This window comes from Apteryx mantelli, chromosome 5, assembly GCF_036417845.1.
Source record: "Apteryx mantelli isolate bAptMan1 chromosome 5, bAptMan1.hap1, whole genome shotgun sequence".
Classification (NCBI taxonomy): domain Eukaryota; kingdom Metazoa; phylum Chordata; class Aves; order Apterygiformes; family Apterygidae; genus Apteryx; species Apteryx mantelli.
This window is the reverse complement of record NC_089982.1, coordinates 72,823,701-72,849,670: the sequence shown is the minus strand read 5'-3', so window position 1 is coordinate 72,849,670 and position 25,970 is coordinate 72,823,701. Positions and strand designations below refer to the sequence as shown.

The 25,970-nt window shown below is 38.4% G+C and overlaps 1 protein-coding gene across 1 annotated transcript in view; it reads right to left on the bottom strand.

Annotated features, from left to right (window-relative positions):
- Positions 1 to 511: 511 nt before the first annotated feature.
- The window catches only part of SLC2A9 (solute carrier family 2 member 9), a 108,805-nt gene continuing 83,346 nt past the window's right edge, over positions 512 to 25,970 (bottom strand). Inside the window, exons 11-12 of the mRNA XM_067297253.1 lie at positions 24,031 to 24,158; positions 512 to 4,281 (exon numbers count right to left, since the gene is read on the bottom strand). Coding sequence (XP_067153354.1) covers positions 4,024 to 4,281; positions 24,031 to 24,158 — 386 coding nt within the window. The 3' untranslated portion in view covers positions 512 to 4,023. The remainder of the gene's footprint in view (positions 4,282 to 24,030; positions 24,159 to 25,970) is intronic.

Here is a 25,970-nt window from a genome sequence, read left to right as displayed (position 1 = left end):
TCTCCTGGAAGCTTTTCTTCTATGCTTTTTAAAAAGAGAAAGCCACTATTTAAGAGAGCTTGACTGGAGCACAGTTTTCACAGAAACATCTCAAGAAGGAGCTCAGAGCCATAATTAAGTTAATGACCATCTACTCCCTGTATTTCTCTCAGATGATGGCAAAAGTGAGGTAATGCAGCTGATCTTAGGTGGAAGAGGGTTATGGTTACTTGGGTTATGCATGATCTCTTAGTGAGCTGTGATAACACGGTTATGAGTCCAAGCACCAAGTCTTTGCCATGAAATGTGCCTCTTGCGAAGATGGGCTTTAGTGCTTAGTCTCTCAGGGTTCACTTTGACACAGTATCACTTGCAGAGAGAATTAAGTATGGACCCAGATGGAACCTTTTAACAGTTTCAATACTTGCATTAACAAACCTACTTCATATTTTGGATCTATATAGTTTGGATTTTTACATTGCATCCAAAACCTATTTCCAGGAGCCAGGCTGAAAGAAAAAGATGACAAGCATCTCATAAGAATGCTTTATTCAGATTTGTTTTTCCTGCTGTGCAAGGTGATGGGAGCTGTAATAGTTTTTATGACAATTTCTGTAAGGAAAAGCACATAAAAATATTCAAAGGAAACAAAGCAAATTTCAAAGAGATGGTTTGAGTTTTTTACTTTTCTTTCTTTCATTTCACTCTGAAGATGAAAATTGTCCCATATGGCTGAAATACTTGCATTTTCTACCACTAAAAAATAGATCCTTCTGGATGAAAACTGGCTTCAGATTCTGAAGTATGAAATTCAACTTTTTATATATATATATATATTTCAGATCTCAGGTTTTGCATATCTTTGAAGCAGAAACATTCGTTTGACTGAATTTCACATCAGAAAGAAGAGTTTTAGCAACATGAAGCACCCATGGCAAATGGCAACTTTCTGCAAAATAAAACTCACCAGATTCAACAGTTCTAAAACACACTTATTACTACTTTATTGCTACTACTAGCTATTTTCAGTCATTTACCTCTCACCGGCATCTAGATTTTTATTTCTAAAGCCTAATATAAGAAAGAAAGAAGGGTGGAATCTGAGTTGAGAAGCATAATTTAACTAATGCTTCATCAAATATAGCATTTCAGAAATGATTTTCTTCCCAAGAACTCCCAGCCAGCCAGCTAGCTGTAGAGTTTGAAATGATTCAGGGTTTGTACTGGGCCATACAAAAAACCCCAGGGAAATGTCCAGTGAAACTTGTACAGCTGTGTAGATTCACATTTATGCAGAACAGATTCTACATCTTTTTAGTTTAATTCCAAAGTTTTATTTTGCAATCATTGTGCATGGACATAACTGATCAAACACACATTACCCACTCACAGTACTCATATACAAAGAAACACAATTGAGCCAGACCTCATTCTCAGTCACAGACAGGAAAACAGAATGTGGCACCGCAGAAAGTATTCCCACTTTCAAATGCATGGGCTAGAGACAATCTGACACATTCAACAAGAAAACCAAATATTCTGTTGCGGAAATTCAATACGACTGCCATATCAGGACAAAACGGCATGTTGTCAAAGCTATCCAATGGCAACATTGCCAACAACTAATGCCTATAATGTGCATTGAAGAACAGCACAAATACTAAATTCTATTAATTAATTGTAACAATCATAATGGATTCCAATCCTGCCCCCTTGACTCAAATAGGATCACATCATATCCTGTTAGCGGCACTAAATGCAAAGTAAGGTGCTTCTCACTTGGAATGAGGAGGTCTGAACTTGCCCGCTAATAAATGCTCTATAGGCAGAAGAGGAAGACTTTTTTCCTGAAACTGAGTGGAGGGGTGGCATTCAAGAGGATTTTCACATAGCCACCCACTTGGCAAGCCTCGCAAAACCCCAAATAACATCTGGAATAGGCAACTGAAGCAATTGAAAAGAGGACATACCCATTTGCTGTATAATTCTACAAGTGATTACTAGAAGACATCTTGCTTCCTTTTCCTCTATAGTATTTGATTAGCTTCTATGTATGATTATCAGTTGGTATAATTCTGATTCACTTTATTTCTTATTAATAGCACCAATATCATAAATCTGATTCCTCATTCTTAATTCTCTAACTCATATTTCTTTACTCATTTTCTTACTTACTACTGTGCCTCTAACCCAGCAAAAGAGCATAAATCCTGGCTTAAAGGATCAGACCATTTTTCTCCTATTACCCAATAGTGAAATTGCTCTATTAGATAATCTACATTGTCAGTTTACAATGTGTGCAGTAAATATGCCACAAATAAATAAATCACAGTATACTGTACATATCATTTAGCAGTAATAGATGAACATTAGGTTCTCTGATTTTAATTTACAATGTAAAACAAAACAATAAACATCTTACAACTCAGGGAAATCTGAACAAAACAAGTATTGGAAAGCTATTCTCCACAGCATACATACATACAAATATATATATATATATATATGTATACACACACAGACACACACACATATATATAGGGGTGTATGCATGTGTAGATATATATTTATATATACACATACTCAGAACACCCAAAATGTATGGGTTTCTGCATTAGTAAATTTACCTTGTGGAAGCAGCTGGCTCTCCCTAAATGCTGCACTTGCTTATTAGGCCTTACTCCTAACAGAGCAGCTCTAAGACTTAATGACTTTTCATATAAAATAACACCTATTTAATTTAAAAGTACTTATTACCCCTCTCAGTATCCAGGTACCTAAAAGAGTCAAGAAAAACTATTCTTGCAATTACAAACTAGAAAGATGATCTGCCTAAAAAAATCCCAGGCGGAAGGAAATGGATCATGTAACCCCAGACAGTCCACGTAACCCCGGACAGTCTGCTAAGTCTCTCTATCATGAAATTAAGCAGACTCTGAAGACAGTTTTCCAAAGCATTAAGTAGCTTTGAAACGAAGAAAAATGAACTAGGCCCAGAGTTTCAGAATCTAATGCCTCCCAAAAATTAGTGCTTAAATAAGAATTAGGTATTCAAATCCATTTGAAGATCTCAGTGTTAAGAAACAGCATTTCATTGGGTTACAGGAAAATTTTGGCTCATAAGTCTTGTATCAAAAAGAGTTAAAAAGAAAAGAAAAGACACATTCTCCTTTCTCTCACCTCCAAAAATGTTTTACCAGCTGTAATGGGCTGGAAAACTTGGTGTTTGATTTTTTCTTTTAATGCTGCACCCTACACCTACTACCATAGTTCTTCCACTTCACCATGAAGTTTAGTTTTCCTTTCACATCAAAGCTTCTATAACTAGTCTTAAAAAAATAAACCAGAAATGCAGTGTCATCAATCCAAAAAAAAAAGGCAACCGTACTACTAGCCGATCAGTATTTGAGAGCTAGATGAGGAAAACCTTTGGGATCTGGGGCTTTCCATTAATAAAAAGCTGGGAGGTGTTTGGATGGAGCAACTAAAGTCAAAATAGCTGGAAAAGAAATAGGAGGCAGTAGGAGTGTCACAAGTGGTCTTTCAAGTAAGTCCTCTATTCTCAAGTGCAACTTAAATGATTATTGGGAAACATGGAGAAATGCAAGCTGGTACCATTTCAGGTTTGTCTGAATTGATTTTTAGCAGCCCTGGTTGCTGCCGCCTCCTCCATGACAACCGCACACACATCTCACCATTAGCGCACCAAGGTGCTCAGCCAACATCTGCTCACAATTCATCTCCAATTCCCTTCTCTGAGTCTAGATTCCCCACCCCATTCACTGCAGCACCTATTTTACAGGTACCCCCCAAAAACTCTGGCTCTAATTTAATTAATCGGCTGCTGCTATGCCAGCCTCGCATTTCCTCTAGATTCACCCTAGCTGCTAACAAATTCACCCATACTCACTTTAAACATACTCACAGCATACTCAAGGGGGAAGCAGTTCATGCCCTAACGTTAAAAATATAAGTTGCGCACTGCTGTAAACATACTGAACTAGAGGAGCAAGTTTCCCCCCACCCCTGAAGAACATTCACGTTTTATACAATCCCTGTCTTGGCTTCCCCCTTGTCCACTGAAGAAGTGAAGTTTGATTCTTGTTCAGCACTTGATTTCCTTTCTCCTGGATAGTGGTTCATTTCTTGCATTTCTAAAGATACTTTATTCCTTTTGGCAAATGCCTGGCTGATCTCATTAAGTGTCTTATTTTTGGTTTCAGGCAGGACAAAGAACAGGTAGATAGCTCCTGCAGAGCAGATGGCAGCGAACACTAGGAAGCAGTAGGTCTGTAAACCACTCTGTGAATAGAAAATAAAGGAAACAGCCATTACAGATATTAAAGGGACAAAAGTCAGAATAACAGCAACATCAAGAACTGCTTGAAAGAAAAAACGGGTGGTACGGAGCAATTTTTAACCAAGTACAATAAGCACTAGCATTCACTGCAACCCAGAGTGTCTTAGAAGTTCATAAAAATGCATGAACTCTTAGTTCTTCCAGCAGCCTGCACGGCCCAGATGTGCAAACCCAGGCTCCCGGCAGGGGAGCGCAGAGCCGCAATCTGGACGATGCTGGGAGGCACCAGACTGCAGTTCCCCACTGCGGGAGCAAAGAGAGCAGGTGGAGGGACCACGGTGTCTTCGACGCACAGGACTTAACTGCCTCTTACAGTTGTTCAGTATTTCTGGAAATGAGGCAGATTTTTTTACTGAAATATTCTGAAAAGTAGCTCTCCAAAGCTAGGGACAAAAAATGAGGCACTCTTTTGTAATATTGTGCACCTATCCTTAACAAATGAGAAAACTGTCATAGCCAGAGGCATCTGCATCACACTAGTTACAAGCTCTGAGGTTTATGGAATAAACAAGGGGAAAAAAAACAAATGCCAAAAATCTGTATCATTTCTAAGTTTACCGGGACTTACAGCAGAAAAAATCCATAAAATATACTTCTTTCACGCTAAAGACAAGTGTAAAGACTAACTGAAAATGAAATACAGGACATATTTGAATGTTTCTGATTTTACTGCACTGTAAAAACAGAACAGAGACAGGAAGAAGTTAATTTAGAAATTTATTATAAATGCTTCAGCCAACTTGAAAGAGTTGCACTTCATCAAAATATAAGTATTTCTTGCCTGGCAATTTTTAGCTCATTTAAAAGCATTCAGTAACATTTTAATAACACAATTTTGAAAAATATTTAATAATTACATTATTACCAGCTACGCTTTGTTGAACTGGGAAGAGATTTGGTATCTCAGTTCCAGCAAAGTACTGCCAACCTTTCAGGAACGTCAAAGGGACCAGCCTCCCTGTAAGAGTTTTTGAGCACCTCTCTTCTTCCTCTGCTTGCTTGCCTAAATCTATGTCCTTAAAACAAATGTCCAGAGAACATGTTTTTGACTTGCTTTTGTTAACAAGGCTAAATTAAATAGGAAGTGGTATCTCTAACTACAAAAAATAGGCAATCTCTCCATGGGGCCTTGCTGAAGGTCATGGAATATGAGGAAAACTGGACACGTCTTGCATATAATCTCAGGTATCCTAAGACAGAGGTTATACTAGGGTAAATCACTCAAGACGGGGGAAGCAAAAGTCTGGAGAAGAGTGAGTGAGCACTGTAGACTTGAATAACCGAACTGCTTCACCAAGTGCTTCAACACAGACACCATCCTTGGCCCCATCTCACAGACCTGCCTGGGTCATCCACCACAAGGAGCTGAAGCAAAACCCAGATCTCTGTGTGACACCACTTAAGCTCCTATTCAAAATTTCTTAAAACTTATTTTGTCTGTGAGTTCCTGGGAGATGTGGCTTTGTATACATGCATATTTACAATTGCCATTAAATGGATGTATCTGAAACAATTAAGACAGTGACAGATGCAACCCTGACTTTCCACAGCTTTCTAGTATATTCACACCCTTGTTTGTTATCCCAGTTCTAAACTCCTACTTTGGGGCCAGGACAACTCCTAGGATTATTTTCATGCTTCACTTGTTCAATATTTCTTCATATCTGGTGTAGAAGAACATGAGTGCTTTTGTGGAAAAAGAGAGAAAAAAGAAAAAAAAAAAACCTTTTCTGCAGTTGCTTTTTAATATCATGGCTGATTGCCAATCTGTCTAGTCACAATGTTTTCCATGGATAATTCATTACCTAGTTCAGACCTTTGATTCCTGTCTGTAATATGAAAAGCTGGAAAGTGTATCCTCTGAAATATTGACTGTGGACTCTTGAAATCATCAACACTTTCTTTGTTAAATTCTAGCAGCCCAAACTGAACAACCTGACAATCACAAGCCAACGAGCATGGGTAATGAGGGGGAAAAATATTCTGGGAAGGAAATGGACATTATACAGAGGCAGAAGCAAATGGATTTAGTAAACAGGAAAAAATAACTTCACAATGTCTCATAAATCATCCTGTCATGTTAGGAATCCAAACATCGCATCTGGATTCTCTACATTTGAAACTGTTTCTCAGTTGAATGGTAGGGCTCCAATCTGGAATCACGCACGGAACATGTTACTCTCTTTTCAGACTTGTCATTGAACCAAACCTTCTCTGTGATGATGAGGAACCATTAATGCCTTTTATGAATGAGACTGGCAACCAGATGTCATAACTTATCCGCACCTCTTACTGGTACAACCACAACTTCTCGCCACCTCTCTTACTCCTGTTTATTTCTTTGCTACCTGTTATCCACATGAGTGTTTATCACCTTCTTTGATTTGTGTCTCCCTAAACATCTCTGAGCAAACTAAATACCCTTATGAGTGCATAGTTTATTTGCATATATTTTACATAATACATTTACTTTTATTGGTAATAAACTTGCTTTCTTTCATTTTTGCAGATCCCTTTCAAAGAAGCCCATGAGGACATCTAAATGAAGTTCCACAGAGAATAGGCTAAAAGTTAAATTTTGGTATAAAACCTACAAATGAGTCCTGCAGGAAAGAGACCAAGACTTTGACCTAGTTGTGTAGCATGATGGAGCCCTGACTCCTGGGTAGGAACACTCCAGGGCAATCACCAGACACCCTTTTCTCACCTGCTATTCTTTAGTCACAGTATTTCTTTAAAACTGGTTGTCATTTATGAGACACAAAAAAGACAAACACTTATGAATATCCACAGCCTTTTGTAACTCATTCAGAGTTCAACTAATATCACCTGAACTTGTATTTGGCATGGAAGAATGCCATGTGTGAATTAAAGTACTCATAAGTATGAAACTGTCTACCTGCATTGCACATCCTGACAAGGGATGTAGAACAGAACTACTGGATAAAGTAGTTAAAGGGAATGTAAAAACATGAAACCATAGTCAATAAAAAACTCTTACATGGCTGGGATATAACTCAGCCTAGACTTTTGTTTAGTTCAGTTTTATCAGTTTCTGATGTATTTTGAACAGGCTGGTGCCAGAAGGTAGATACTGGGGGTCGATCAACTAATAGATTGGCCACAGCACATCTAATGTGACAGCATATTAAGTGATCCAGAATGTCAGATGATGTCCTGGGAAAAGGGTGAGTGCCTAGTTATTGAATGACGGCTACTACAGAAAAGGTACCGATAGGCAGATCTGACAGGAAAATGGAGCTGGGTCTTTGTTCTGTGAAATTATTATACTTTTATTCATAATATGAATATTATATTAATTATTATTAATATTATGCTGATGAATTCCATACCTATAATTTACTCTGGTGTCTGTAACCTCCAAAGCCATAGTCTCCCTTTGTCGTTTTGCTCCTTACAACTTGCTATACATGAGACAAATCTACAGAGACTGTGCAGCTGCCACTGTAGGACTAAACCCCCAGATCTTTGCTCAGTTTGAGAGGCAGACTTATCTGTCTGGGCTGGGAATAAAAAAATGAGGAAGAACTTCAATTGAAGTCTTTGATGTCAACGAGAAAGGCAGATACCCTGCAACTCTCTGTACTTGACCCAATGGACATGGTCTCAAGATCCTTCACTGACATGTGCATTCTCAGTGACATGAGAATCATGATAAAATTTGAGAATAAAATATTTTTTCTGCACTTTGTGACATTGTTTCACTAATTACATGGGATAGAAGCATCAGTGTTCAAAAACTGAATACTAATAACCACCCAAAGAGTAACTTGACTTTTAGTAAAAAAAACCCCATGTCCAAACAGCTGAAGGGAAGGGCAAAAGGACAAAAGGGGAAAAAAAGAGAAGAAGCAAAAGCAAGCCACTTCGGAATGAAGATTCTAGCTAAATACGAAACAAAGTCACTGCAAGTATGCAATTTCTGTTACTTCTCAGATTTCACACATAAACATGGGGTGCTACAACAGTCTATGCTGCTTAGCTGTTTCCCCCTGTTCTTTGGTGGTCCCTGCTGCACAGACACCCAACATTCAAGAGTTACGGTCAGATACAAATGCGAATGCCTTTGAAGGGCCAGGCTTTCTGTGGGTAATTAAAGGTTATCTCCCCTCCCTGGTTCGCAGCAGAGGGGATGAGAATAGTATATGTGCTTATTGATATATTCCCTGGGGGAAAGCACTCGGACACTTACAGCCTGTTCCTAGTCAGTAGGCTAACGCAGCCTCTCCAGGGCAGGATTCACACTGCATTTTTCAAGCCCTGTGCAGGCTACTAATACATGGGATATTTAAAAGCTAAGCATAAAGTTTTAAACTCATCACCTCTATTTTGACATCAGCTTTCTAAGGAGGTTATTTAAAACACAGTGTTTATATACTTGAATATTGAATTATTCATTTTTATTTTCCCTTCACTCTTACAGCTGATCAAGGCTGTAATTGCAGAAAAATGGAAAAACAGAAAAAATTCACTATAAACAATTCACACTGATACAGCCTAAAGACATGCATGCAGTTGCCACAAATACAGATCAAAGTTGAAGGACTTAAGCAGAGCCCCCAGATCAGATCCCAAGTTTGGCAAGCAAGCAAACCTGACTGCGATGATGATTTGTACCTGCATAATTGAGATGTATGAATGAGGAAGTGCAGCACAGCCGCATTTTCTTAATCATAAAGGTTACAAACATACTCCCAGCTTGTGTAGGACTCCTGTATACATTATGCAGATTGTATAGGCACTTCCCCTTTCTCTCTTTAAAAAAGAAATTCAGCATTTTTTAGCATTTTAACCATTTTAAACAGACTTTAAAAAAAGTAATGCCAAAATGGATATGCAAGAAAGCTCATTTTTTCAAGTCAAGTAAACTGAAACAAGTAAAAAAATCTGGCATTGAAATAAGCAATGATCAAATTTTTGTTTTTTTGATAAAAATTTTTAACAATCTGACACTTCCAAAGTCTGCTAGCAGAGAACAGTTTTATAGCTAATAGCTTGTATTCTGTGAATACCAGAGTCTGTAAAAACGTAAAAGTAGTTGAGTAGAAGATCATCATGTGCTATTTAACAACAGATCAGTTGATTATCCATTTAATTCATTCTGTAGCAAAGCCTAACTACTAAGTAGGATTGTCATAATTGAAATTAGAAAAACAGATATTCTAAGGCAGACATGGGAGAGTGAACAAGCAAACGAACAAATTCTGAAGCAGATTTAGCAAGCTTAACAAATTAGCATTTTTAAAACAGAACTTTCGGCTTTCCAGGAAATGATAAAACAGCATTTTCTTATTCTGTGCCAAGCTGATGTTTTCTTATTGAACTGTGGGGGCTCTGTGGGATTTCACTGCTCTCATGGAAATGTAATCCAGAAACAAACAAATGTATATTTATTCCATTTATTTTCATTTCCATTTGATTTGTCATTTAGAAAGCAGTGACATTTTATGAATTCTGATTTCTCCATTACTTGTCCCTGGAGTCTTGCATGGGGACTTGCTGCTGTTTGCTTTGTTTTCTTATTTGCTTTCGGATTTCATAGTAGCGAAGTCAATGACACAACCATTTTGAATTGGGGCGGGGGGAAGGAAATCTAAGCAAACAGACAAGAACAAACCTGCAGTCAAGTTTCACAGGAGGGTTGAAATAAAGCAGCACACAACCCTGCAGTACCACCACAACTCTAAGCAGATGAACAAGTGAATCCCTTTCCCTTCCCAGCTTCTGAATTCTCAGCTCTCAGCGTCACGGCCCCTTTGGCACTGCCAACGCTTGCTTGCATTTAGAAGTTGCCATGAAAATTAGAATCATGGGATAGGTGTCAAATTGGATCTTTGAAGTGGTGAGGTCAGATCATAATGGTTAGATGTCTTACTAAAATGATGAGCAGCAATATGCATTATTCACACATTCAGACATTTGACTTTACATTGTTTTTTTTTGAATTCACACAATTCACTGAATTGAATGGGTGAGGGCACAAACTCTCTGTGTGCCCTTTACTCCTCATCCTTCTGCAGTTTCGGACACAATTTTTGGTTCTACAGAAGGTGCAGGATAATGAAGGACAGAACACTAAAATACAATATATGAAATATACTTCTTAAGTAAAAACACAGAGAGGAATCTTCAAAAGGATGCACTGCAATTTCAACTTTAACCCTCACCTGCACCTCCTCATAAAAGTTAACAGATTGTTGTATTTTACACTTGAAGTGGGTTGCTTCTAATTAAGAAGAGTGCTTTTTCCATTATCTAATGTTTGGATAGTTTGCATTTCGTCTTCTCATCTTAGTGAGGAACTTCAGCCATTTCCCTAAATATAGATACACTGTAGTTACTTTAAACATCTGATATATTTGTAAAAGCTTAAAATAGCTTGACCGAGGGAATCAATGCATATACTTCTATGCATACCTTTGTTATTCAAATTCCTGGATTGTACAATAGAAAAAGTCAACAGGTATTACTACTCATTAAGAAAATAACTGGGAAAACCAAAACACAATCTGGCTGCGTAAATGAAGCTCAGGGAATGACAAGGAAAATCTCGAGCCCAGAAATAAGGAAAAAAGAGAAGTACAAGAGAGCCTCTGATAAGATGTATAACAACTCAGAAGTACTCCTTCCCAGAGGAAAATAAATTAAGACCTGAAAGGGGGAAAACTAAATACACATCTATGCCTGTGCATTTTGCTAGTACACAATCTGAGCTGAGCCTATGAGCCTGGTGGCACCTGTACTCCATGTTATACTGGGCACCAGCTGGATCACAGTATATGAAAGCAGGTTATTTTTCAAGACACTTTAGTCTAAAAAGAAAAGAAAATGAATGTTTACCCAATTTCTTGATAATTTGAACTCTACTTCTGTCAGATGCCTTCTAGCCTAATACGAGTAAAAAGCTTTCAGGAAGAAGACACATGAAAATTCAAGCAATAGCTTTTTTAAATTCTCTGCATTCTTCACTTAAAAACCAGTCAGCTACTAAAAGCACTCACTATTTGGGAGATGAGATGTTCCACCCAGCAATTCTCTTTACTTCCCTGTCATCTCAGCACCTGCCTCTGGTAAGCAGGAACGGCTGCAGCTGAAGGGCCAGCCGTGACCCCCTGCGCCAGGGCACAGGAATTAGAGCATCACCCATCAACCTGGGAAAAGGCACGACCTGAACTACGCCATGCTGCAATAAGCTGCACATCTACAGCCATGCCCTCAGTTTAGTGTCCTCACGCAGAAAGGTTAGGCAAACATCAGCACTCTACACCAAGGATCCTTTCACTGGAAAGGTGTTTGCTAGGTGCAAATACAGGGGATACAGGTGACTCTTCATAATAAATTATTCTTTTGTAATACATTTTATATTTACTATAACATCTCCTTAATATACTTCTTTGTTCATGCTCTTAGACTATTTTTTCTTTCAATTTTCTGAACTATGGTTCAGAATACTTTCGCACCTTGTTGTCTGAACTTGTCTGTCTATGAAAAAACACATCACTGGTGGGGGGAAGACATTGAGGGGGTGGGATAGGAGAGCCCCCAAATGTTCCATCAATTTCTCAAATATAATTAAAGTCTGCCCCAAATCTAGTGATCCATTTGTCCATAGTTAAAAACATATCATTTTCCATTGCCGGTGAACCAGAAAGAGATTACAGAGATCAGTTCTGTCAGTTGCTTTGGTTCCCCAACCTGAAGAGCCAGGCACCTATACATAACCAGGACACTTTTATGCAAGTCTTTATGAGGTCTGAGTGTTCATCCCTGAAATCTATAGCATGATGTATCCTCTGTTTTACCAATATGCCCCAATTTCCAATTAAAGAGAAACAGAGCAAAAATATAGATGGTGGATAATGCATGTAACTATTATAAATTTGCATAATCAAGATGTTTTTCTGTAACTAGACAAAATATTTTCAAATTGCACAGTCACATTTATTGGTGCTTGTAAAAATGAGATACACTGCACTATTTCTCTATCACAGAGCTGGAAAATATCATGCAGTTTATTACTATCACTGCCTCAGTCTTGCTGCAAAAGTGCTGCAAGAGAACGATGCCTCTATCTTCCGTTTTGGGATGATACAAGCTCCTATGGCAGAAGAAGAAGAGGGAAAAAAATCACTGCAGTCCTCAAGGACTGTATGTATGCCTAGCAAGATGGAAAAGAGCTTTTTCCCACTTCTGAATAAACCTCATTTAAGTTTCCTTTTTTTTCCCCTAAGGAATTCTAGCAGCAATTCAGCTCCTCTTTGGCTTTTAGATAATGAATCTACATCATTTTCTAGTACAACCATGGGGAGAAATTTGAAGACCTCCACTGACCACTTCCCCAGCACCTCTACTGCTTTCAAAGCTCTTTCTTTGCTGGGGCAACAGGGTGAGCAGCTGGCAACGGCTGGGAAAGCCTGTGTTCAGCACCAGAATGTGCCCCTGCACCGCTGTAACCCATAACCCTTCTTCTTCCACCTCCTTGTCCTTACTCCTTAATCATGATTAACATGAAAAAGGGGTAAGTCAAGAGATGTTTATAGAAACAAGCACAAAACAGCAAGAATATTCACACTGGACAAAAATGATTAATTTTCTTATTACCTCTCTGGCTTGCCTCTGCTCCCTTTTGTGTCACTGGGAAAGGAGTCATGTTATTCTAAAATTTAGTTTAGTATATCCATGCTAAGATTCCAATTTCCATAAAACACATAGCAGGTGGAGTACTTCTTGAATGTGCACTCATGACTTTAACACCTAAAAAGACTCTGCACACTCTTCAAGAAAGACAAATTATTACGACAGAAAACTTCTGGAGAAATCTGCTATGTCAGTTATCCTGCAGCATAATACTAGTTTACCATGTGATGTGTAACTGCTCCGTAACAATTTAAGGGAACACACTGAAATACAAAATAAGAATGCACTAGCATGTAATGAAAATAACTGATGTACTGACACATCATGTCATGAAATTAATTGTTAATCATTAATGCTTACTAATACCTTGTATTTATATTATGCAATACAAAATAAACAGCACTTTCTCTTAGCTAACGTATAATATAAGTTCCAGCTATTGCATCTGATTACAAGAGCATGCCCTTGCAGACTTCACTGAAGAGGAACAGCTTAATGGGCCTATTCTATTGCACCAGTGGTTTTCAAGCTTTTTAGACTGTGCTTTTCTGCTGTTGTAGTTTGTTGTGCTCTCTGCCTGCTTCATCTCATCACACCAATTTCCACATATACAAACACTCTGGTTTCTGATTTACCAAGTGTCTCTGCCCTCCACCCTCCAGCACCTTTGGAGCATCACAATTTGTGCTATCACCCACTCTTAAAAATAGATTCTTGAACAGCAAAGCTCCAGCAAAGTCAGGCAAGGCCCCAAATTTTCTTTCCAGCAGCATAAAACAGAACAGAGAATCTAGGGAGCTGATGCCAAAAAATATCTGTAAGCAATAATTTTCAGTCTGGTCACATTAATAATGGTGTGACTGTATCCACTTGTGTTTATATACATTTATAAGATTTGGGTTTTGTTCATCTGACTGGGAAATAGTTTGTGTTTATACATATGTCTGTGAGAAGGAGGAAGAAGATTATGAACAAGCAAGTATATTTGTTATATATGTTATGAAGCCATTTATTATTCTTCTGTTCAAAAAATTCTTCATTAAATCAAGAGCTGGAATCAGTATCATGTGGAATGATGAACTCATAGTTTGCAAGTGATTTACAAAAACTCCATTGTTTGAAATATATTCACATGCGCTCTTCAGCCAACAATTAAAAATTTATCAAAAAACCTAGGCTGTTGTGTTCAACAGAAAGTTTAAACAAACAAAAATTTGCAACAAATAGAGTATCTGATGGCTGAAAGGTGAAGTCAGTAAAATTCAAACCAGAAACAGATGCAATTTTTTATTCATCACTGAATAACCTGTTGGGCAGCATGAAATCCACTGGAAGTGGTGACTGAACTCTGTATGTAAGAGATACACTCAAGTACAACTAGAAAATACTGACGTAGAAGTACATATATGATATCTGATAGCTTGTACCTTAGAGAAGGCAAGAATATATGCATTCCTCTGGTCAGATTTGGTTTTGGGATTTTTTTTTTTTTTTCTAGTGAGTCACTATTGCCAGAGGGAAAACGATGTGTTTCCTCTCATTATCCGTAATAGGAGGAATATATTAAATAGAAATAAGCTTATAGAAGGATGACTAATATAACCTTGAATGCCTTCAGGTTAGAGATTCTTCCAATTTCCTTGGCTGCTTGATTCTTGCCCAAGTTGTTCTGAAAGTCACAAAGTTTACTCTGATATGTAAGAGAAATTTAACACTTTTTGTTCCTTTTGAACTGAAGAAAATAAGTGATCGTTTCTCCCTCTTCGGTTATTCACAGTTAGCCTTTCCTTTCTCAGAGCTTTTCTCTGGACGGAATATTTTTAGGTTTGCTTTCTTTCACTGCAAGTTCATTGTGATTTTTGCTGTCTAAATGCTCAGCATTCTTCAAGATTATTTGGCCCAAGACATCATTACATCATTCCTACTATGACCTTGCCATTTCCAAAGAGAGGAGTAATTACAGTAGCTAACTGCTGTTTTTTCAGACTTTGGATTCTCCTGCTACCATAGCCTGCAGCAGCCTTTCTTGCGGTGCGTATTGAATGTATCTCACACTAGCGCAAAAAAACTGAAAGGAGCCTAGTGAGCCACATGCTGTGCCTACACTTAATTAGAGACACTTCCTGTTCTGAAGGCTTTAAAATGTCAATAAAAACAGTGAAAACCAGGACCACAGATGTCACCAGTCTATTCCCTTTGCTAAGGCAGTCTCAGCTCCGGACAGATGCCTGCCTGACGCTTACAGGTCTCCAGTGATAGACATGCCACAGTTTCTCCCGCATTACTCAGTAACACTATTCCCATGATTAAAGGGCTTGCCTGATATACTTCCTGATGCAGTTACCTGAAAATATAATATGCATTCTCTCTCCTTCATCATCCTTCCTGCTACTGAAGTCAGCTGACAGAACAGACCTGGACTGAAGATAAATTGAGGATGGAGCAGGGACAGAAAGTGGGTCTGGTGCGTGTGGTGTGTCTGGAAACTTTCTCAACCAAATTGGGTGTCAAAGCAGCTCTCTGCAACAGCCGTCCAGCAGAACTGGCTAACTCCTTTGCAACACTCGGTCACTGCAGAGGGCCTTGGGCTGGACCTCATTACATGTGAACTTCACTGTAGCAATCAATAAAAGAATCAATTAATTCCAATGGAATTTGATCAAAAAGGGTTTGTTATGCTTGATAAGGGTTGCAGAAGCAGGAATAGCAAGGCTCCACTTGTATCTGACAGAGGCAGTAAAGCCCACCGGCATGGGGACACACGCAGCTGAGGGGCTGGAGTCTTTGATCACCACAACTGTGGTGAACATTTCATTGAGTACCATCAGTCACTTGTACAGAAGGTGAGGGCTCTGGCTTTTCAGCAGCTGAGTAAAAGGAGTACCACGCCACCACTGTCACCACCTGGCTTTTTGAATGTTATCTACCATTTAGGACTTGGTGCTCAGTCTTGCAGGTTTAGGCATGTTATCAGCACCTGGCAGCTCTGCCCTTGGTAACATTAACAAGATTGCAAAGTACATGCTTTTGGACCCCTAAACGCTCTGAAGCTGCGTCTAAGCACCCCATTAAAAGTTACACAGATGTTTACAGATGAGCAGGAGGCACGCCTAGGTTTCTTACATTTCAGGATGCTCTTTTCAGAATAAGTTGAGGTGCAGATGCAACCCCAGTCTGGTTTGGGGCAGAGAGAGGTAGGGAAAAATAAAGCATCATCACTGGAGATTGTACAGTGCTAATACAGGAAAAGAACTACAAGCTCTATTATTGTTGGTAATACATCCATACTTAGTAATCATCAAATAGCCCTGTGCAAGAAAATAGCTTTGCATATTTTCAGGACTAACCTTCTTCTCGCTGAAAGTGATGAGGATGCTGTTAATTGACTTTGAGCTTAAGGAATATTTAATCTAATATCTACTATTAAAAAAAAAACCACACATGTCCTGTGGAGTCACCTTGCAGGAAAAAAAGATAATATTTGATGTCTGACAGGCTCTACATGTTGGAACAACAGTCAGCAAACTTAAGCCATGTAATCTGTTATCTTGGGTAAAACAGCAACCACATAACCACTGCTGTAATTAGTCTGATTTTAAAAAGTCTGCAAGTGCAAGTCTAGATTAAAAAGCACATTGGTAGGAAGAAAGCACAGAGAACATAGAGAGACTTTCAACATTCTCTTTTATGTTGTCTATAAAAAGGTACACTTTTGCTCCCCGTGTAAATGGCTCGCTTCTCATTTTAAATCTCTTTCTGAATTCTAGTCAAAGACTAATTGATGTCACGTATTAAGCTTTTAAGCAACCTGGAGGGTTCATAAAATACCTACAGTGTAATTACTGAAAAGAATGCTTCAGTCTAACCACACAGATGAACATTTTACACCTATTCAAATACCTGGAAGCATTTGGTAAAACTTATATAGTCACCAAAAAAACTAAAACTAAATATTAAAAATATGCACGTTGTTCTCCCCCCTGGAGGTTCAATTGGCTAAAATAAATTATGGTACTAATTACTCTGCTTGTGCTATCCTTTCTAGCAAGCGGATTGAAATTGAAAATCTGACATATTCAGGAGCATTATCTTGAGCTGTATTTTAGTTATATATCACCATTCAGTGAGATTAGAACTGAAACATTTAAAGAGGAAACTCCCTGTGAAGATCTCTGTGTAAGAGCATCTCAGTGAAAGTGAGCTTCTTGCTCCCCTCATTGAGGAGGGTGCAAGTTTTACCCTTAACATGAAAAGATCTTTACAATAGCTTATTCCTACCAGAAATGACATTATGTGTTCTCATCAAAACAGGATGAGAAAACACCTCAACAAGAAACTGAAAAAAAAGAAAATCAAACTGGTTGCCTCACACTGATTCCTGCAGGCCTTTAATGTCGCTCTCTAGAATTTATAAAGGCAGCTTCTTAGAAGAGGGACTACCAAGAAAGGTCTCTCACTAACGTCAAAAACATCTCAGCTCACAGATGCAGATCTGTGTATCAAGAAGTATTTGGCTGATCCTTTCTTATTCTGAAACACTGAAGAGCTTGAAGGCAAACTTTTCTTCACTATTACAAATATTTTGCGCTCATCTTGTGCATGCAAAAAGTTCACAAAATTCACATTGTACAGGAACTTAAAATGATCCTATTCTGATTTCATTTTTTCTCCTATCTGAAGATGAACAGATACTGTCTGTCCCATGGACTCTTCCTGATTAACTTTCTAAATTTAGTTTCATGGAAGGAGACTAGAACAGATGCACCTGTTAACATTGAGAAAGCATCTCTTTACTACTAAGACAGAGTGGACCATTTGTCATGATTTACCCTAAAAAATATGTTGATTAGCAGTAGAAATCAATTTCTCTTCTAAATTTTTAGTGAGTTTTACTCCAAGTCAGGATTGATATTGAATATAATAAGAATTCAGTATTTAAAACTGTGGTTAAAACTATTCTCAGAAATGGCCAAACTCTGGTTGCATTTTAGCCACTGTCAGTTTTGATTATTGAATCCTCTAAATTTAAAAACAAATTAACATGGAAGTACAAAAAGGTGTTCTTAAGAAACAGGTTCTGGAGATTCTTAATACACAGCTGGACAAAGTCCTAAGAAACCTGGTCCAATCTCACTGCTGACCCTCTGAGCAGGAGGTTGGACGAGGGACCTCATGGGGTCCCTTCCAGCCTGAATGACTCTATGATTATATTCACAATTGCCCCAAATTTTCACCCTAAAAACTGTGTTGGTTTGTCATGACTCGTCACTTGAGACACAAGATATTGTCCCCATTCCCAACAGGTGATATGAATAAATGATGGAATGGTTTGTTGCCAATGACTATACCAGCCCATTTTCAATATTCTTTCTGCACACAAAAAATAAACTTAAGTTGATTACACATCAGTTTGCATAACAAACATGAACTCAGCATGAGCAAATACTTGAAGTCTGTTTTATGATATTCATTTTGCTCTAGGTATTTCCAGCTAGAAGCATTTAATCAGAAGGAAGCCACTAAGAAAATCTGTCTTATATTCCCAGAAGCTAAGTCATCAAGAAACAGAAGTCATACTAGGAACACACAGAGAAGAAAACACTGAGTTTGAGGTGCCACTCATACATTTTTTATGAGTTACTCTGTCCATATCAGAAAGCTCCTAGAAACCCATTTCTGTTAAAATATACTATTAAAATGAGTAAGTGAATTTTTTCTGTAGAGACAACACCTATCACCCGTTCTCAAGAATGCTGACAAGCTGTCTATGAGACAATTTCAAACAACAGTCATGCTACCACCGCAAGCTTAACGGTTACACAATTTATGTGCCACTAAGTATTACTTGCCTGGGTGATCTGTACGCAAGATATCTGTGACTGAAATGCTATTTTAGATGTCAAGAAACTGTGTATTATGTGGAGGTCCCAGGAGAATTACCAGTCTTTGGAAGACTTGGTTTGGTCTCCTTTTCATTTTCTAAAATCATTCCTATATTAAAGGGTCAGATTTTCAAAGACTGATTTGCTATGAACGCATCAAAAAGTACAGTTGTGCTTTTATATGGCCTCTGAGTGAGAAAGTGCTTAAAAACATTTTTCATAGGATATTATTCACAAAAGGAATAATGGATGATTTCTATCCTTGAACATCAAAACTGTAACACAGGGCAGAAGCAAGAATCAGTTTTATTTATCATGAATGTGAGCCAAGCCCTGATGCTGCCCTGAATTATCTATAGTGACTGAGTCATCACAAACAGGAAGCAAGAAAGAAATATTTGTTTTTTAAGGGAATTGAGCTGAACCGGGTCTTGACCCAGCCAGCTTTAAATATGCTGTCACTGAGCTGCTGACCCCTGAGTGTTTCTGCTGACTCCTCAGCACAGCTGAAAATCAGATACTTTTTAAAATTTGGATTTAAGTATTTACTTACAAGAATCTATTTTTAAAAATCTTGGCCAGTCAGATAATGTGGTGTTTAGTGTAGCAATTTCATTTACATGAAAGACCACACTGTTTGTTTTTGAACATAGGTCATTTACACAAACTTTTTTTTAAAACAATAGGTTTACAAAGTCTTTAGGAGTGTGAAATAACTAGACATGCACAAGGAAAAACGTTATCATTTTTATCTCTACATATTGAAACTATGAATAATGTAAAAAACAAAGAAATACAGAAAGGAACTGAACAACATATCCTGGGAATTTTAGGTTCAGATCTTTCATAGGCAGATGAACGCACCTTACTAGCTTTATGAATGTAAGCTGCCTTTAACCCAAATGCCAGAATTAAGTGTTTGCATCAGTCTTTACAAGACCAAGGACACAGTATTTGAGAATATATTCAGTAACATTTTCATCAGTTCACACAAATTTTGTATCTTTCTATATGGCTAGTTCATTTTTGGCTGGCTCATAAAATTTGAGACTCAAATCCAATTACAATGCATTTATAGTATATGTGTAAAGGCAAAACACAAGAGTGATAGAGTTGTAATTATTTCAGACAAAAACATTTTAATTTCTTTAAGCTTATAAAAGCACCATTATAACTTCAGGCATTTTCTGCAAAATGGACAAATTACTTTTTGCTGTTATGTGCTCAATTCAATGAGCATGGTTACACCCTGTGGCTGCATTTTGAAGAGCAATTTGTGAAGCCCCTGCTCCGGCAGCACCTTGCTTAGGGACCGCTGTCACCTTCTGACATGCACGTTCCATGTGGGAAAGTGAGATAGGTAGGTCAGAGGAGGGGGCAAAAGGCTGAAGTGCTTACCTGCTCCTAACCTCCACTGATGGACATTTTGGGCAAATAAAAACATGTAGATTTGGCTTCCAAAGCATTAGGATGCAGTTCTAGTGCATGGAGGAGCACTGAAGTGCTTTGAAAGGATGGGTCATACTGTCTTCATACGGTACATGAAGTGTTTCATACATCTCTGATCTACTGGCTTGGTTACCTTCCCAAAGCTGCCTTCGTCTCTTCAGAGCTCATTGATCGGGAAAACCTCATACTTTCTTTCTTAAGTGAGGGTGATGGGAAAGGGATATTGCAGAGCATCACTCAGCACAGGTGTTTTGCATTTTATAGGATCAAGCTCTGTGTTGAACACAAGTCTGAAATACCTTTAGACCTTTTGTAATTTCTGTGTCTAAGATTCCATGAAATAATGATTCTGCAATTATATTACACTAATAAAAATAATTCAAAAAGTGCATACTGTTGACACCTATATCAGACACCTAGTAATCACACAGTATCAAATGCACTTGTAAATACAATATACTATCAACTGTCGTTTTAAACTCTGTTTGGTCTCTGCACAAGCAAATTACTCAGATATGCGGTGACAAGAACTAGAATGGCAGTCATGTATGAGTCAAGCCACTATTTTATTCTATTGCATTTATCTACAGATGGTTGGGGAGAGAAAATCTAGACATTCAAACTAATTAATTGGTGACATTTGGAGAACTAACTCGTGGCTGATTTTTTTGAATAACTCTAGTATTAACACACTTGTTTCCCCGAAGTTTGGGATAAGTTTTGTTGAAGCATACCGATTATCAAAAAAGTGGCTGCTGCCTCCCAACCAATCAAATTAGTATTCAGAAACATAGAAGGAATTACTTGTTCATTCTGTAAAGACATTTAAAAGATCTTTTTCTGTTTTAAAATTACAAAAAAAATGAGTTAAGGAGAAGCTATTGCCTTTCTGTAAAGGAACAGGTGACTCATAACTTTAATTTAGAGAATAAGGTTGACTGAAATAGGAAAAAGTGATCTTGCGAAAAAGCTCAAAAAAAGCAAAACCTGAGTAACACTGCTTTCCTCTTCAGGTGCAAACTCCAAGCTTTTTTCCTTGTTGTTTTTTTAAAGAAGAGAAAACCAAAACCCCTGCAATGTGGAAATACAATTTTCCTTCATTAAAACTAAGCTGATAATCTTGGAACCACACAATGGGAAATTTTTATGATGAAAAATGAAAAATTTCCCAAGGCAATACCAAACGTCATACAGATGCATTCTGAAACACTTAAAAAGATTTAATATGCCTGTGAAAAAACAGAGCACATAGTTTGCTATTTTGTTCGAGGAAATTTACTTTGGGCCTTTTTAAACAGTTCCCAGCAGGTGACCTACCAGGCAGGACTAGCAGAACAGGAAGGATACGTACAAGACATGCTTGTAAAGATAAAAATTAATGGTTACATTAAAGAGATAGCCCTGAGCTGCATAAATTCAGATCTGACTGGCAGCCAGAGCTCAGGTAACTCCTTGGTTTTGTCCAGGCGCTAGAAAATGAGACTGCAAATCTGGAGAAATGTGATTATTCCTTAAAAGTCTCTGGAAAATGGATAAAGAAAAATAAGTAAATAAAGAAAAAAAAAATCCTCATTACACACAGCAGAGAGCTCAGCTATGGCTGGGGCTGCCCCCCAGTTCGGGACCTCTGCTTGGGCCTCACTAGTGGCAGTCCCCAGCTGCAGCTGACGGCTGGCATGTACGTGCAGGAGGAGACTTGCCGGTGGCCTCCCTGCCTCCCGCCCCACAGCCACGGAGGTGGGCTCGGACCGCGAGCGCCCGGCCACCCGGGCCCGGAGGCAGGTGACACCGCGTGGGCAGTCGGTCCCTGTCTTCTCTGCAAAACAGCTCTTACAGCAGACAGAAGCACCCACGCAGCAGACGAGCTCTTGGCTGTCTCTTGGGCCATACTGATGCTGATGATTAAGGTCAAGTTTTCAAAACCACAGCGTATTTGTCTAATTCTCCCTCTGCTGAAATCAGGAGGAGTTCTCATGGCCTCAGTAGGAAAAAAATTATGTCAGCACTACTTGCTTTTGGAAATCTCACCTTAAATGTCTAAGCTGGCGAGTCCTTACTACAAGCTATAAAAATGGTGAAAAACACTCACTGATTTCACTAAGCATTAAAACTGGCTCCTAACACTTATAGCTCTGAGCAATCTAATTGAAGTTAATGTTAGTAGTAGCAGAGTTTGGAAGGATAACAGCCTTTATATTCATGTTAACTTTTGAAGGTGATCCAAGTAATCAAACTGACTAGAGACTCTTTCCTTATAACAGAAATTTTAGATCAAGTGTCAAAATCAGATTAGGGGTCAGACTTTATAATGCTTTCCAGTTCTCCCATAAATTATCTCATAAAGATAATTTTAAACACTGCTACTTGGTAAAAGCAGTTCTATGTGTTGACTGAAAATTATTGCCTAAAGTTTTACAGTTGAAGTTTTTAGTATCATATAATTTTCAATTATAAGAAGGCACAAACAGTGGTAATCCCTTCCCTCCCCTTACACAAAATCTCATTACTCAGAAGTGATTCGAACTGTAATGTTCCAAAATCTCTTGTCTGGATGTGAGAACCTGTAAGTTGTCTGGAGGGCTCATTCTCCTCCACTTCCATCCCGTGCTGTCAATATTTTCTCTTTATATTAAAAAAAAGTTATGAATTCTTTACTTTGTTCTTTAATTGTGAGCTTCACTCTTAAGATGTTATTAGTGCAGCAGGGTGGCTCTTTAAAGCGTTTGGACATGGTTTCTCATAGGATGATTCAGCTGTCCTTCAGCTCATGAGGTTAGCAAGCAGCTCCCAGTGCGAGCTCCAGGGACTGCTGATCGTCCTGGGAGAGGTTCATGGTCTGGAAAAGGACCTAGGTGGAGCAGTTTCGAATGAGAAGCTAGCTAGACACCTCCTTTGCCAGACAACAATTACATGACAACAGTGATGAGGAGCTCTTAGGAATCAGAGAGGAGAAATGCCATTTTTGTTGGACTTTTTTTTTAAAACAATAAACTTATCCTGTTAAAGGTATTGAAATACAAACAACAGCTATCAGACAGCTGAGAAAATTGGCCTGTCCTCCACACAACTGATTCAGCTGAGGAAATAAAGAAGCAATCCATTAAAAGCAAGGCTTATGTGAGCCTGGAGAAGCTGGGACAAGATCAAATTCATCCAGGCAGCAAATGGGCCGCAGCTAGAAGGAACCAGCTAAAGGAGAGACCAGGCTAAAGCCTGACAGAAGAGACAGAAGACAGAGGCATGAAGAGGCATGAAGAAAAGCTCAGACAGAGGCAGGAGCAGAGAGGAGCAGAAAACCTTTCTTCCCCAATGAAGCAAACAAGAATTCTCAAAGCATAGTGCAAACCAGAAAACCGGTGGCCTGAAGGCCCAAGCAAAAGCCAACAACAATCATCACCAACAGTGATCTCTGGTCATAACCTTCAGACTGCACTGCTAACGAGCTCCTGTGGGGAATTTACCATTTACATTTGTCCACGGTTACAATCTCTTTTCCTTTATAGGACAATTTTTCTCCAATTGAGCCATTTGGGCAATGAGGTTTGTGAATAGCACAGATGAAATGCATCAAAAGCATGGTGGGAATTTCATCCACTTCACTGAAAAGACATTTATTATGATCTGGAAATGACTATTCAAATATCATAAGCTATATTATATCAACTGTATAATACTATATCAAACACCAAGCATGCTGAGTACCTGAATGAAAGGGAAAAGTAGTCCGACTGCAAAGTTGGAGAGCCAGTTGACTGTCCCAGCTATCATGAATGCGGCCGGTCTTTGAGACTGCTGAAAAAACTCTCCAGTCAGGACAAAAGGAATCCCACCTGCAAGAGTGTCCAAGAAGTTGATGGTTTTAATAAACTTCCTCTCTCAAAAGCCATTTCAATTACAGAGATCATAGTGCTGAGAATTCATAAGCACCTGCTCTGTGAGACAGCTCTTGGTGACGAGGACTGTTCTACACCTCTCTTCCCAGTTGTACCCAGGATGATTTGAACCAGTAAAATGTGCTTTGTCAAAACCATATTTTAGAGAAGTGTTACATTTTTCTGTTTCACAGCAGTGTGACTCCTATGTTGTATCTTTTCAGTGGTGGTGAGCAGGTAACAGAACAGTGAATTCACACAACTTCCAGGTTACCACATAATGAGCTGGTTATTAAAAATAAGAATTACTATTTTTGTTAAAATGCTTGAAATTCTGAAAATTGAGAAATATTCCATAATAATTTTAGTCATTAATATACAAATGGCTCCAAAGACATTAAACAGTATTTTTGGATATTTATTACCCCCTTTAATTTAGTAATAAGAAGGCAGAACATTTGCTTCTCTAACAATCATATTTTTTGTTGTTCCTTATTTATAGATTCCCTTACTGTTTATCTTGTTGACACTTCTGAGAAGGTCCATTTCTCCCACCAGCCAAAGACTGTGACTTCCACAATAACAAACTGAGTTGAACGCCACAATTGTCACTCACGTTTCCTTCTACTCAAGCAATGAATTATTTTGCACAGCACTGCCATATTGCTGGCCAGAAAATAACCCTTGGGGAATAGTTGTCCAGCAGCTGAAAGCCTCAATTTATGAGCTATGGCTTTCTTCATGTTGACAGAATATTTTAATAGAAATATTTCTATTTTATTTTGATGATAAAATAAAACTGATTGCATTTGACTGGGTACATATTTTAGCTAATGTTACACATTAGACGTTCATCTACTTACATAATTATTTCACCACTGTTTGGAAAACTCTAAGTCTAGTAACATCAGCCAAGTTTTCAGTATTTTGGTGCCACCAATTGCTACTTCTAGTACCTCATGTCTGCCAGCATTATCAGCATCACGCACTCTCACTTAGCCTTGCATGCAAAATCCACACATGCGTGCACTAAGTCCTTTCTCCGTTTTAAGCATTTAAACAAGTTAGTGTGAACAACCAAGAACATTAACAGATACATCTTCCTCTCAAAACCCTCTATAACAATTCTACCTGCCACAATATACATCAATTAAGGTAACTAAACACATCCATCCACTGGGTCTTCTCCCTGCATGTTTTGCTTTATCTATGTGCTTATCTTTTGCACTACCTTTGAATGGGGACTGCATATTCACTTACTCTTGGATGGCTGTGAATACTTAACAACAGGATAGCGATGCATCGTTGCATAGCCACTTGTGTTCAATGACACAACACTTAAAACACATGTACCAGTACCTGCTCTATAATCACTGAGATAATACCCTGCAAACACATAACAGGACATGCAAATGATACACAGCATCAGATATGCTTCCGTCTCTGATCTTGCACATGCAGAGACCATGAATGTGTGCATAAAAGACAGGGGCTGTATGCAGCAGAAAGCTAGGTTATATATCAGTAAGTGTCACTCTGCATCGTCAGCTAACGCGACTTCTTGTGAGAGATATCTACAATGGTAGCAAAGGCTTCAGCTGAACTTTCTGCCACACAGACTCCCAGTATAAACTATACAGGATGCTATATAGAGCAAATAAATTTACTTACTACTATTTTATACACAGGAAACAGAGATAAGAAGAGTTTAAGCCACCCAAGTGCCAGCTCTGTGTCTTTCTACAAAGCCACACATACTATTTGAATTCT